Source organism: Jaculus jaculus, chromosome 20, assembly GCF_020740685.1.
Source record: "Jaculus jaculus isolate mJacJac1 chromosome 20, mJacJac1.mat.Y.cur, whole genome shotgun sequence".
NCBI classification, from domain to species: Eukaryota; Metazoa; Chordata; class Mammalia; order Rodentia; family Dipodidae; genus Jaculus; species Jaculus jaculus.
The window spans coordinates 2,065,000-2,077,446 of NC_059121.1; the positions used below are offsets into that span (position 1 = coordinate 2,065,000).

The following is a 12,447-nucleotide window of genomic DNA, read 5'->3' on the forward strand; positions in this document are numbered from 1 at the left end:
GTGTTTTTCTCTTTATTTTCTTAATTTATTAGAGAGAGGGGAGTGGGCAGACAGACAGGGAATGGGCGTGCCAGGGACTCTAGCCACTGCAAACGAACTCTGGACACATGCGCCACCTCATGCATCTTGGTTACGTGGGTTCTGGAGAGTAGAACCCGGGTCCTTAGGGTTTGCAGGCAACTGCCTTAGGTGCTAAGCCATCTCTCCAGCCCGTAGGTGTTTTTTTTTATTAAGCTTCCTACTTAGTCTTCAGCAGGTGGGGCCCTGCTGGAGGAGGTGCGTCACTGGGAAACAGATCTTGAGTTCAGCCCTACAAGGTGTGTTCTGAGTCAGCTTGTGTTGGCTGGTGTTGGTCTCTCTCCCTCCCTCCCTCCCTCCTTCCCTCCCTCCCTCTCTCTCTCTCTCTCTGTCGATCTCTCCTGTGGATGTATTCTTCCATCGTGATGAAGCTTCCCTATAGTCTGTAAACCTGAAATATGCCCTTTCTTTTCATAAGCTGCTCTGGTCAGATGTTTGTCCCAGTAATGAATAGGAAACTGCAATACTACTTAATTCACTGAAAAAGATTTAAATATCATACTATCTTTGGATTACTAAGATGATGATGATGTCATCCACCTTTGGTGAGTTTCAGTACTTTTAAAAAATGTTTTATTTGTTTTCCTGCAGAAAGAGAGAGAGAGAGAGAGAGAGAGAGAGAGAGAGAGAGAGAGAGAATGGGTGTGCCAGGGCCTCCAGCCACTGCAAACGCAAACTCTAGATGCACGTGCCACTCTGTACAGCTGGCTTTGCGTGGGTACTGCGAAATCAAACCCAGGTCGTTAGGCTTTATAGGCAAATGCCTTATCTGCTAAGCCATCTCTCCAGCCCTGAGATTCATTATTGATGGTGGACTTTGCCTTCTCCCTAGTGACTAAAGAGACGGGGTAAGCATTAGACAGAAGGTAACTATTGGGCCAGCCTAGACTGAACCCTGAGCACACAGAATGACACTGCCCCAAATCGTTTCTGACTAGCCAATAAAAAAAAAAAAAAAGCCCATGTCTCCTCCTCTCCAACCTTTCTTTGTGTCTGAGGCTCTAGGGAAGGAAAGGTTATAGTATAAGACGGCAAGTAGAAGAATTCTCTCTGAGACAGGGTCTCCTATACCTCAGGCTAGCCTCAAACTTGTTAGGTAGCCATGAATGACCTTCAACTCCTGATCTCGGAATTCACTATGAGCTCCCAGGCTGGCCTCGAAATCCTAACGCTCCTCTTGCCCCTGGTTCCCATGTAGCCATGCGCCACACGCCTAGCTCCAAGCACATCTGTTTCTGCTGAATGGAGACAACTCTTCTACTTCCCTGTGGGCATTCACCACCTGGTACCCACACGTGTATACGCTTGATCTGTCCTGTTCCGAAGGGCATCACACTGGCATGCTTAAGTAAGAGCGAACTCTGACCAGTGATTTGACTTTGCAGATTCTCGGATTTCTTCATCTTTAAAGGGAAATTGACAAGGTCTGCCCCCACACGGTGACAGCCAGGGCTCAGTAAGGCTGCCCACCGAACACCCCTCGACCCAAGCAATAGGAGCTGATGTCCTCGCTGTTAGGATTCAGGCCATGTCCTCTCTGCTTCCTTCCCACGTGCCGCGAGGCGGCCCCTCCTCTGCTGTGATGTGCGTGGCCTGCTGCAGTCTTCGTTAGAATCCACCACACAGGGACTCCAGTGAAGACCAGTACTCCGAAGAGGAAGGTCACTGTGAGGCCGGCCTGGGCCAGGCTGAGACAGCACCACCCAACTCACACTTCAGCCTTGCTCTCAGGACTTGGCGACATGCTAGGAATTGTCGTCTGGCCGCAGCACGTCTTCCCATCCCTGCGGACCATGCCCGAGCGTCACAGTGTGTACTGTGGCTAGCAGGGCACATCTTTATCAGCGAGGAGGAGGACGAAGCTTGCTGTCCAACGTGATGGGACCCTTGTCAGCACTGTCCTCGTATAAAAGGGCTGATGGCCCAGGGGGCCTTCAGATTGAGTCCTTCCATGCCTGGGGACCTACGGCCAGCCTGCTGGAACAGACAGACATTTCAGATTCGGGAGGAAGCTCAGGGGTCTGCTTCCGCGTTTCCGTAATTACCTCCTCTTCTCCCAAGGCACACTGCCTCCCATAACCCTCACGAGAGCTTTTAAACATGAATAATGGAGTCCCATTATGCGACATCAATCTCCCGCATGACCATAAGGTCCTCACGGGCAGGAGAGCTGCCCTATTCATCTCTGTAGCCCCTGCAAGCTTGTGGCACCCGTCGCCATCAACTGCCGTGGAACGGAAGCTGGCAGAATTTATACGGCTGGCACAGTGGAGCAGAGAATGGGACTACAGACGAAGGCAGCAAGGAGTCCGCATGGCTCCCTGCTGAACTCAGGGTCCGCTTTGAGAGATGCCTTCTGCAGCGCCCGGGGAGGGCCACCAAGTGATTCTCCTTGAGCCTTTCCTGAGAGTCCCTTCTCTCTGTCCTGCTGCCTAGAAGCTCAGGGCTTGAGAAAGCACCCCAGGACTGTGAACCGGTCCTCTACCTAGCTGAGCAGACAATGGCCAGACACGGGGTGACGCTCAGCTCGGCCCTGATTAAATACAGAGGCTTGCTGGATGCAGCCGTGCAGGCCTCTAATCCCGGTACCCGGGAGGCTGGTGTAGGAAGATCGCTGTGAGTTCGAGGCCAGCCTGAGACTACAGAATGAATTCCAGGTCAGCCTGGGCTGCAGCCAGATCCTACCTCAAACAAACAATAACAACAACAATAAAAACACAGGTCTGGAGAGATGCTTAGCGGTTAAGGCATTGGCCTGCAAAGCCAAAGGATCCCGGTTGGATTCTCCAGGACCCACGTAAGCCAGATGCACAAGGGGGCGTACGCATGTGGAGTTTGTTTGCAGTGGCTCGAGGCCCTGGCGCGACCATTCTATCTCTGCCTTTCTCCCTCTCAAATAAATAAATTAATTCGATATATATTTTTAAGAAAACCACAGAGGGCACCATTTGTTATTTTTCCTGCCTTTCAAACAGTGCATGTCTTTGACTTAACTATTTTTTTACTTTTTGCCTATAAGCAGAAATATATAGAAAATAATCCTTCGAGACCTCTCCATGTGTCCAAGGCAAGCGCTTTGCTGCCACCTTATTTACATTGCTGTCATTCTCCGCGTGGCCAAACCTGACCGGGATTGACGTCTTCCTTTGGGAAACTGAGGCTCAAGAAGTTTCACCAGAAATCTTTGGGGTCCCAGAAGAGAACTTTTCCCTCTGCGCGCTGGCGTTTGCGTGTGTGTGTTAGAGAGAGACAGAGAGAGAGAGAGAGAGAGAGAGAGAGAGGCAGACAGACAGACAGAAACTGCCTGCGTCTATCTTTCCTTTGCCCTACACACAGCCACACCTGCTGCTGCTGCCTGTTCCCCACTTTTTGGAGCTCCAAATCCGGTTCTTCTCCAAGGTCTCACCAGCCCCTTAGCGGGCTGCTTGTGGCGTCCCAGGACCTCCCGGCCCTCCCCTCCCTCCGCCAAGTTCCCAGCGTGGGACTGCGGACCCCAAGCCCATCCCACCTGGACGCTGGCCCCTGAACTTGACCCCCGCCCCGCGCGCCCGCCCCGCATCCGACACCCTACCTGACGCTCCGGGGCCGGGGAGGCGGGGAGGAGGGCGCCTGCCCCCGCCCAGCGGCGCGGCGGGCCCCTGCCATTGGCTCGGCGGGCTGCCCGTCTCCGCGGCTCCGTCCCTGAGGCAGGTGGAGCCCGGGAAGCCGCAGTCCCTCCCGGCGGCTGAGCTCGGCGGAGCGCGCGGCGCCTCTGGCAGCGGGCATGGCCCCGAGCGCGCGCGCGCCACGGTCGCCACCGCTCCCCCGGGGGTCCGCGGCGGTGCCAAGTTGGTGACGTGCTCCGGCGTGCCCGCCGCGGCCGTGGCCATGTAGCGGCGGTGCCCGCGGGTCGGAGCGGAGCTGCCCGCGGCTGTGCCCGGCAGCCGGAGGAGCCGGAGGAGGAGGAGGCACTTGGGGGCGCCGACGAGGATGGAGGAGAAAGTTTCCGAGGCGCTGGCGCCCGCGGCGCGCGGCTGCGCCGAACCCGGCGCCTGGACCCTCGCTCCTCCCGCCGCCGCCGCGTCCTCGGCCGAATCGTCGTCCGGCTCGGAAACTCTGTCCGAGGAAGGGGAGCCCGGCAACCTCTCCCGCAGCTCGCCGCCGCCGCCGCCGCGACCGCAGCAGCAGCAGCCGCCGGGCGGCGCCCTCGGTGCCCGGCCGCCCGCCGCCTGGTCTCCCGCGCGCGTGGGGCTGGAGCGGGGAGTCCCCGCGCTGCCGCTGCCGCCCCGCGGGGGAGCCGCGCCGCCCGCGCCCCGGGACAGCAGCGCGTCCCAGGAGGAGCAGGACGAGGAGGTGGGCGCCCTCGATCCCATCCCTCTCCCTCAGGGACCCATCCCGTGCACCCGGTCCCATCCCGTCCCCCTCCCGGTCCAAGTGGCGGGGGACCCCAGCTTCCCATCCCGTGCGCCCTGTCCCATCCCGTCCCCCTCGGGGCCCTGGTGGCAGGAGACCCCAGGTTTCCATCCTGAGAGCCCTGTCCCATCCGGATGGCGGGGAACCCCAATGTCCCATCTTGTGCGCCCTGTCCCATCCCGTCCCCCTCCGGATCCGGGTGGCTGGGAACCCCACGTTACCATCCTGAGAGCCCTGTCCCCTCCGGGTGGCGAGGAACTTCAAGGTCCCAACACGCGCGCCCTGTGCCATCCCGTCCTCCGGGGTCCGGGCGGCAGAGAACCTCAGGGTCCCATCCCGCGCGCCCTGTCCCATCCCATTCCCCTCAGGGTCCGGGTGGCGAGGAACCCCAGGGTCCCATCCCGTCTCCCTCCGGGTCTGGGTGGCGGGGACCCCAGGTTCCCATCCTATGCACGCCCGGAGCCCGGGTCGCTCCCCGGCTGAGAGAGTGGAGAGACCCCAGGCGTTCTTCCGCCAGAGCCTCCCCGTGGGACCCTTGACTTTTTCATGGCTTTCTCCCCACGTGTGTGTCTACACGTGCAGCCCAAGGATGTGCTTTCAAAATGTCACAGCAGCCAACTCCTTCGTGTTGCTTCGCGTCTGCTTGGCTCGTCGTCAGTGGGCGGTTGCGATGCAGACGTTTGGCTTGTCCCCACAACTCAGATGTGGTTGTCTCAAGTGGGCGTCGCTAACCATCGAGGCGCCCGCGGGGGGCGGGGGGAACTGGGAGCCGTGGCCACAGAGTTGCGCAGAGGGGTCTCGGTGGGTGGTTTTCGCTGCGCCGCACCTTGCTCCCTCGGGGATACGAGAATTCCTTTGCTCAGTCCGGTGCGCGGGGGCTAGAGCGCCTGGAGCTTGTGGCTCCCTGTGCCCAGGTGCGCGCGCGCGCTCTCATCCTGGAAGCACCCTGGTCCCTCCTCGTTTTTCTGGAATGATGTGTATCCAGAACGCATGGGTAGTTGCTTGTCGCACCTCAAAGACCTCATGACTGCCCTATCTATCTATCATCTATCTATGTATGTATGTATCAGGTATCTATCTATCTATCTATCTATCTATCAGCATCTATTATTTATTTATTGCTTTGGGGGACAGGGAAGGAAGCAAAAGCTTCAGGTGTTTAAGATCATTTGCTTGCTTGGGATATGTCTTGTGGGAGAAGTCATCTTGATCAGACGAGGCCATAAATAAAACATGACCCTGGCCTAGCCTTCGTGTGAAATTAATTCCTCAGTGCCAGAGTGGTGTTTTCCTGTCCCATGGGGTCACCATTAGCCAGTCGGTGCCTTTGTCTTCCCAGGAAGTCAGCGGGGTCTGGCGCCCCGGCAGCACTACATGCATGTGTCGCCTGAAGGCAAGCGAAGGGCCCTCTTTGGCCAGAGCCATTGGAGGCAGATGCAGAAGGGAACCATGGCTGGAGACTGACCTAGTCTTGGGGATTGTAGGGATCCCACGCAGGGGGTCTGGAGACCTGCTTTACAGAAGTCTGCCTGCTCCTGCGTCGTCGTGAGACCTGGAGCTTAGGCTTACACCTCAGAGGTTCAGCTCCACCACCAGGAGCGGGAGTCAGTCTTCCAGATCTTGTTCCCCTCCACTGACTTGAATAGTCCCGTTTCTGATCTGGAATTTCGGATGGATCCAGACGTTCAGATTGCACCTGCTGGCCCTCTGCAGGGATTTATTGAGTGCCACACCCACCACGGAGCTGAGTCCTGGTGGCCAAATACTGTAGCAGCCCTCCTTGCTGGCTGCAGCTCACTTAGAAGATACCAGGTTGTTCGTGTCTACTGCCTCAAAAAAATTTTTTTTTGTTTGTTTTGTTTTTCCAAGGTAGAATTTCACTCTAGCCCAGACTGATCTGGAATTCACTATACAGTCTCAGGGTGGCTTTGAACTCACAGCTATACTTCCCACCTCTGCCTCCTGAGTACTGAGTACTGGGATTAAAGGCATGTGCCACCACACCCGGCTCTGCCTCAATTTTTGGAGAAGAGCTTACTGTCGCTGGCAAGCTGGGAATTTGCTCTACTGTAATGAGGTCACTGGGAGAGAAGGCAAGCTGCTATCTGCCTCTGTGTGGCTAGGAAGGCCCATGGTCCTGAGGACGTGGGTGGTGAGGACTGGGGCACGTCTCACTTGAGATCCTGATTCCTCACGTCAGGAAGACAGTGTTTTCCGTTCTCTGCAGTAGATATAATAGCTTATTTCCCAGATGAGGCGCGAGCACGTTATGTTTCAAAGTGGAGTAACCTTGGTCACTGTTGGTGAGAGCTCAGAGCTGGGTGTCAACAGGTACAGAGCTGCAGGTGATGGTAACACTCAGCCTAACTTGTATTGGGAGACTGGATCGTCCAGGAGCAAAATCATGACAAAGTCCAAGAATTTCGAAGCCAGACGGCAACGCCAAGCCCCAGCAGTAGAGGAGAGGCCGTCCAGGTGAAGTCCGGTGAGATACACTGGTGACGGGGTGCCTAACATTTTGTGGAATTGTAAACTCTTTGAGAAACTAATGGAAACTCTCTTACTCCTTTCCTTAGAAAGAGCACACATTTAAATCACCATTCCAGGGTTGGAGAGAGGGTTCAGTGGTTAAGGTGCTTACTTGCAAAGCTGATGGCCTGGGTTTGATTCCCCAGTGACCAGATACACCAAGTGGCACATGTGTCTGGGGTTTGCAGCAGTAAGAGGCTCTGGCATGCCCATTCTTTCTCTCTCGCTCACTCTCTCTTCCCTCCCTCTCTCTGTCCTTGCAATAAATAGATTAAAAAAAATCACTATTCCAGAGGATCAGGAACAGCAAGTTACAAACACCCCCTTTCATGGAAAGAACTGGGTTTCACTTTTAACTTAGTCACCTCACCTAGATAAGTGCTCACAAAGCATTCAGCTTTGACAAACCTCGGTTTTCTAATCTCTTAAATGGGTATAATAGCAACAGAGCGGCTGAGACTTTTTTAAAATATTTTTTGTTCATTTATTTATTTATTTATTTTAGAGCTACAGACACAGAGAGAAAAGACAGATAGAGGGAGAGAGAGAGAATGGGTGCGCCAGGGCTTCCAGCCACTGCAAACGAACTCCAGACGCGTGCGCCCCCTTGTGTATCTGGCTAACGTGGGACCTGGGGAACTGAGCCTCGAACCGGGGTCCTTAGGCTTCACAGGCAAGCGCTTAACTGCTAAGCTATCTCTCCAGCCCTGCTGAGACATTTTTTACATGACATCTAGCGTAGTAGCAGGCCAGTGGTTAGTAAAAGTTGGGTTCAGAGTTGAGCTGGCCTGTTGTTTTACTAACAAGTAGTTTCTACACGGTCTGCTTTGAGAGAAACCGAGGTCATGTGTGGTGCTCTGAGCCACGTGTCCCTCATAAACTCACGTGTTCTGAATGCTAGGTCCTCAGCTGGCGGCACTTTGGGAGTTAGAGCCTCCTGGAGGCAGCGTGTTGTTGGGGCGGGCTTATGGGTGTTATAAGCCATGCCAGGATTTGGCCACTGGGATTGGCAGGGAGGCGATGCCCAGGCTCTGCACATGCCAGTGTTTCCTCTGCCATCATGGAGCATCCCCTCAACTCAGTAAGCTGAGAGAAACCCTTCCTCCCTCAAGCTGCTTTTGGTTGGGGCCTTTGCAGCAGCAGCAAGAAGGTATCATCATACCGTGTGGGTTCAGTTTACGCCTGGTTCTGCTGCTGTGAGCCGGGAGACCGCTCCTCTTCCCCTCCGGTTTCTTCATGGTAAGACACCCGGCTGGAGCCTTACTGACCGCTCACGTGCTTTTCCCATAAACCCTTAGGAGGCCTCAGTGCCGCTCATAACAGAAAGTTCGTTCTCTTCTTAGAATTGGTTGGCTTGGCTGGGTGATTCATTATTTTCCTTTTTTTTTTTTTAATTAAAGAATTGTAGCTCATTTTGCTGATTTTTTTTTTTTTTGAAAAAGCAGGGAAATTTAAGTTCCTAGTGTGTTATTGCTGTGGTGGTGTTTTGACAATCTTGTGAAAGCTGTTTATGAGTGTTTCTGGTACTGTCGCAGTGCTTGGTATATTTCATATTTTACCTGTCAACATTTATATAAACTTGAAACATACATGTAAGTCAGTTTTGTGGGCTTTTAGTATGCTAAAAGCTAAGGTTTCTAAGTGGTGATAGATTTTTTTTTTGAAATTTTGACTTGACTTTATTTTGTGTGTGTGTGTGTGTGAGTGAGAGAGAGAGGGGGGGGGGGGAGGGAGGGGGAGGATTGAACCTGGGTCCCTATGAGACAAATGGCTACTTCCTGAGCCCTTTTAATACCTAATATCAAACTCATGAGGATTAGAGATGCCTGGTGACTTTGTTTTGGGTTTACCCCCCCCCCCCCCGGCCTTCTGATTGGTCTCCAAGCCTGTGGATATGAGCGTCGGTGTGTGGGGAGGGATAGCAAGCACCCTGCACTTCGGGAGTAGATGGGAGCTCCTCTAACATCTGTGAGGTTGACCTCCCCGGGCAGCTTGCCTCGCCTCTTCCCCAGGCGTCTTGCGAGACTCCAGTGAGGCCCCATCTAGTGCTGCTGTGGGGTGAACTCAGAGCAGGAATTTGTCTCTGGATGTTGAGCGCCTGCCTCTCATGAATTATCCAGAGCTTAGTCAATATATGGTGAATGCATCAGAAACATGATGTCTCTGGAAACAGGCGCACGTTTGATGAAGGGTGATGGCGCGCATTGCCATCTTCTGTCTGTTGTGAGTTCGATGCGCGGGTTAGCACTCCAGCAGAAATGTTCGCAACGGTTTTCCTTGGTAAATGTGAGCAAAGTCAAGTCGTGGGAGGTACGCTGAGAACTCCTCTGAATTAACTGGTGTGTTAACGGTGACGTCTGCTTTTCACTGTGTGCCCTAGAACTTGAATCTTCCAGAGCCAGGAATAAGCAAAGGCCCCGAAGTGCCTCCGCTGCTGGATCGCAGCCCCGGCGCGTTTCGCTGGAATGGCAGGCCCTTGCGTTCTTGTGGAGATAGGAATCGCGGTTAATTTGGTGGAGCGGGCGTTTTTTACGAGAATCTAATAGCAAAGTTTTATGGCATGTGATTCAGTAGCCCTTCCATTAAGATCCTATCGCTGTCTTGCTTGTGAAACATTTTGTAGTGATCCATTATTAAATAATGTCCCCAAAGAGTGTGCACAAGAAAACCACCAGGTTGTGGGACGGAGGGGCTGGTGTCAGCTCTGAGATGACCATGGCGAGGAGAAGAGCAGAAGGAGGCAGCCGCATGCTTCTCTGGAAGCCAAGTGCCTTTCCTGTAAGCACGGAGGTGAGGAGGGGAGGCGAGAGGTCCAGAGGAATCTTTCCCCATTAACTTCTCAGAGGTGAAGTCTGTAAAAAGCTAATGGAATTAAAAAAAAAAACAACTTTATTTATTTGAGAGAGGGAGGGAGAGAGAAATTGAGAGAATATGGGTGCACCAGGGCCCCTAGCCACTGCAAACGAACTCCAGATGTATGTGCCACCTTGTGCATTTAGCTTTATGTGGGTACTGGGGAATCGAACCTGGGTCGTTTGGTTTTGTAGGCAAGTGCCTTAACGGCCAAGCCATCTCTCCAGCCCCAGCTAATGGAAATTTTAAAGAATTCAAGAGCTCATATATGCAAATTACCCAACAAAAGTTCTGCCTTGCCCCTTTGGAATGGTGTAAACATTTCGGTTTATAACGACAGGATCCTGCCGGATACAAATGGCAAGGCTGCCGCAATGGCTGCAGTTTGATTCTGTCCCTCGTAACTGAGGTTCTGCTCTCACGTTTGTTCAATTTAACATCTACACAGCTTTGCGTCATTTAGTTCAAAGGATCTTGTCTTGTGCACGCCCCATATTTTGTCTGTGGTTTCCTATCTGCTAGTGTTATTTTTTGCTCAAACATAACATAAAACACAAGGGTTAAACAGTACTACTGTTAACCCTTTCTCACCTGGTTTGGAATTTCTGGGGAGGGGGCTGGAGAGATGGCTTACCGGTTAAAGTGTTTGCCTGCAAAGCCAAAAGACCCCGGTTCAATTTCCCAGAAAGTACATAAAACTAGATGCACAGTGTACAAGGTGGTACGTGTGTGGGTCTGCCCCCTCCCCTTCCTTAAAAATAAAGTTCTGGGAAGGACTGGGCAGTACTCACCTGCACCTCCTCCAGGACTAGGAGAGAGAATCATTTCTTTAAAGTAAAATCTAGGGGCTGGAGAGATGGCTTAGCAGTTAAGTGCTTGCCTGTGAAGCGTAAGGACCCCAGTTCGAGGCTCGATTTCCCCAGGACCCACGTTAGCCAGATGCACAAGGGGGCGCACGTGTCTTGGAGTTCGGTTGCGGTGGCTGGAGGCCCTGGCGTGCCCATTCTCTCTCTATCTGCCTCTTTTTCTCTGTGTCTGTTGCTGTCAAATAAAAAATGAACAAAAAAATTTTAAAAAAGTAAAACAGGTTCAGGATTGTGGTCAGCAGAACCCACATGTTGACACTATACAGAAGTGTGTAGAACTTAAGTGACATTCTGGGCGGCTTTTCCAGCCACTCCTCATGCAGAGCACAGCCCTCTTATTTAACGAGTTGAACTGTCAGCTAGACATGTGCCGGTTCAACAGTTTATAAATCTGGGTCCTCCGCCTGTAGTCCTGTGCTAGCCCATCAGTTCCCCCTCAGACACAGTCAATAGAATTTTGGTGATGGTACTGCGGTGATGTTGGGGGGCTGGGGGAGGTGGGCATGTCAGAGGAAGCTGGAGATACTGGCATACTTGGTTTCTTTGACTTGCTGATATCGTGAGCTATCAACTGGAAAGTAAACTTTTTTAAATTTTGTTTGTTTTTCAAGGTAGGGTCTCGCTCAAGCCCAGGCTGACCTGAAATTCACTCTGTAATCTCAGGGTGGGCTCGAACTCAAAGCGATCCTCCTACCTCTGCCTCCCAAGTGCTGGGATTCAGGGTGTGTGCCACCACGCCCAGCGAAAATGAACTTGTAATTTTGATGTCCCACACTTTGTCCCTCCGCAGTGTTTTCCATGGAAATCAAGCTCTCAGGCGCGCCCAATTTCACGTGAGTAGTTAAGTGACTCACGTCAGGTGTGGACCTTTGAGCCTTGGCCATAGAACTTGGCTGGTGACTTTTCCCATAAGCTGAGAAGAGAAGTGAAGTGTGTCCTTCCTTGCTGGATGATGATGTTGCGCCTTCCTGTGTTTGTCTAAAGAAACACTAGTATGTTTCAGGCTTCTGGCGGCCACGTCCGTCTTTTCAGGCGTCTCTTTGAATAGAGATAGAGGGAACTTCTGCCATGCAGGAAGACCCTCAGGGCCTCAACAGTGTTAGGGGACATTAAATTGCATTAACATAGGCGTGTTGCATCTTATTTTGCTTATCCTGTTACTGAGACTTATATTCTGAAGAATCTCAAATTTAAAATTGTGTTAGGCAATCCTGACCCACTAAACTGCAGTAAAGTATTGAAATGGAACACAGTTGTGGGGAAATCCACTCTGTGTTAAAGGTTAAGCATTTAATTTCATAACAAGCTCTTTGCGGATCAGTTGGTTCCATAGAAACATGTCTGGCTTCTATACACCACACACCCACCATGCACCCTTTCACACACGCAGCTCTAGCTGGAAATAACTTGCGCCCTCGCACAGGCGTCTCAATTTGAGAGCAGCTCTGAGGTTCTTCAATCAGACCAGCTAAGAGAAGATGAGCTTTGCTTCAGAGAGGAGGCCAGCCCCAGCTCCGGAGTCTTGACCCAGGGCTGCTGAAAGGTGCCACTTTTAAGAGGCCATCGCCCACATCAGAGGGGTTAAGCACATACCAAAAGAAGCTGGCAATATTCTGCCCTTGTGTTCCCTTGGCTCTTATTGAAGTAGGAAGTTGCTAAGTTCCAGCAAGCTGGTTTAGAACCCTTGTGTGAGGGAACATCAGGGTGAGAGGCAAATAAGTTGTCCCAC

At 52.7% G+C, this 12,447-nt stretch overlaps 1 protein-coding gene across 3 annotated transcripts in view; it reads left to right on the forward strand.

The window, feature by feature from the left end:
• The first annotated feature begins 4,047 nt into the window (after positions 1–4,047).
• Mast4 (microtubule associated serine/threonine kinase family member 4) overlaps positions 4,048–12,447 on the forward strand; it is a 656,456-nt gene continuing 648,056 nt past the window's right edge. For all 3 annotated transcript variants that reach the window (XM_045139067.1, XM_045139068.1, XM_045139069.1), the window contains exon 1: positions 4,048–4,410. In XM_045139067.1, the coding sequence (XP_044995002.1) occupies positions 4,048–4,410 (363 nt within the window). The remainder of the gene's footprint in view (positions 4,411–12,447) is intronic.